The sequence below is a fragment of the Abrus precatorius genome, unplaced genomic scaffold (genome assembly GCF_003935025.1).
Source record: "Abrus precatorius isolate BTA unplaced genomic scaffold, Abrus_2018 Scaffold9, whole genome shotgun sequence".
In the NCBI taxonomy this organism is placed as follows: domain Eukaryota; kingdom Viridiplantae; phylum Streptophyta; class Magnoliopsida; order Fabales; family Fabaceae; genus Abrus; species Abrus precatorius.
The window spans coordinates 1308029-1309974 of record NW_020874439.1 but is presented as its reverse complement, the minus strand read 5'-3'; the positions used below and the strand labels follow the sequence as shown (position 1 = coordinate 1309974).

The 1946-nt window shown below is 30.7% G+C and overlaps 1 protein-coding gene across 1 annotated transcript; it reads left to right on the top strand.

Annotated features, from left to right (window-relative positions):
• Positions 1–220: 220 nt before the first annotated feature.
• LOC113849489 (trypsin inhibitor DE-3-like) lies at positions 221–834 on the top strand. Its single transcript, XM_027479428.1, has one exon. The coding sequence runs from the start codon at positions 238–240 to the stop codon at positions 832–834; it is 597 nt and encodes a 198-aa protein (XP_027335229.1). The 5' UTR covers positions 221–237.
• Positions 835–1946: the final 1112 nt, after the last annotated feature.

The following is a 1946-nucleotide window of genomic DNA, read 5'->3' as shown; positions in this document are numbered from 1 at the left end:
GTGGACAACTGTACACCGATCCGTCTATTGATAACTTCGTTTTCTTCATGATAGGAATTGCAATTTATTATACATATTTTAAACTAATCTCTGAGATTTGGACTAGTACAAAGTTTTGGACCACTAATTTATTATATTATACTTATTAAACCATACATGTCTATAAATACAACAATCTTTCTATAACTCTGCACACACCCTCGCCACTGAATAAGTCATTCACAAGTAATCCACGAAATGAAGGGCACTACCATGTTTGCTCTCTTTCTTTTCTCGTCTGCCTTATTCTCATACCTACCTTGGGCCACTGCTGATTTTGTGTTGGACATCGATGGTAATCCAATTGTAAATGGTGCCGCATATCATATCTTACCTGCTATATGGGCAGTGGGCGGGGGAATAGCATACGCCAAAACTGGAAACGAAACATGCCCTCTAACTGTTGTAGTAGAGAACAGTGAGGTGGATCCAGGACTACCCATCAAAATTTCAAGCCCAGCCCTAATTGCTTTTATCACTACGGACCTTCGTCTGGAGTTGGCATTCACTACTGTACCTAAGTGTGCCCCCACTCCATCAAAGTGGACTGTTGTCGAGGGTCTGCCTCAAGGACCAGCTGTTAAACTCACTGGTTATGATCATACAGTAAGGGGCTCGTTTAATATTGAGAAAAGTGGGTTTAGCTTTGCCTATAAGCTTCGCTTTTGTGCAGCAGACACTGACACTTGTGTTCATATTGGGCTTCATGTTCTTGACTTCCACAAGACCTTGGTTGTGACGGAAGACTATCCGTTAGACGTTGTTTTTAGGAAAGCTAATCACGTTGATGCTTGAGGAAGCGCTAATTACGGAAAATCATGTACTCTAGAGATGTGTATGCTTTGTTGCAATTATTGCAATAATAAATAAATATAAAGCACGTGTTTTTCTCACTTTTCAATTATTGCAATTCAATCCATAATAAGGAAGTAATAAGAATATACTTTATGTTTTTATAAATCAAATAAGAGTTTGGATGTGTAAAAAATCTTAGACCTGATTAAAAATATTTTTTATATCGATTCAAGTTGAATTTGAATACATCAGTTATTTTGATAATTGGTGTTAAAAAGTTTATATTATTTTCAAAAATATTATTACACTTTTTATTAAATTAGTTAATTATTAATTAATGTAAAAACTCGTTGTAAATTTTTTTTTATTAACGCATCTTCTAGTTAATAACTTAAAAAATTCTTTATTTTTTTTAAATAGATCCCTTAATCTGTCTTCTAGGCACTTTAAATTTTTTTCATATTTTTCCAATATTTTAAACCAAATGTATATGTACGTTGCATGTTACACATGTTTTAGCCATTTCACAAACGAATGATTATCCAGCTTTTATGTGTTATATTGCTTGCAAGTAATGTAATATACTCTCAAAATAAATAATAATATTCTTTTATTAGCAACAGAAATAAATATTATCATTGTTATTATAATTGAGTAAATACTCAAACCCTTACATCACACATTTCAATTTACAAATTTTCAACTTAGCTCCTATGAAATTATCTAATCTAAAAAAGCTAATCTTTTAACTATACAAACACAGCAATCGAAAATAAATAATAATTTTCCTTCTCTCTCCATAGGCTTTGTAGCTTCTGGACTAAACTCGTGGCCATAACTTAATTTGTTTTACTTGAGATTCTTAAAGAAGAATACACCTAACAGCAGAAAATTTTATAGCAAATAATACACTAAAGTGATAATTAATATATACATGATTTTGTTTACCATGAAATCCGAGTTTAAGTATTTAAAAATATTAATTTTTATTAAAAATTTATTACATTAAAGTTATAAAGTGTAATAAATAATTTTATTTGATAAAATTTTACTGTTACTAATTACTTAAACTCAAATTTAAAGTTGAGGCTAACACTTTTTATTTATAAGAT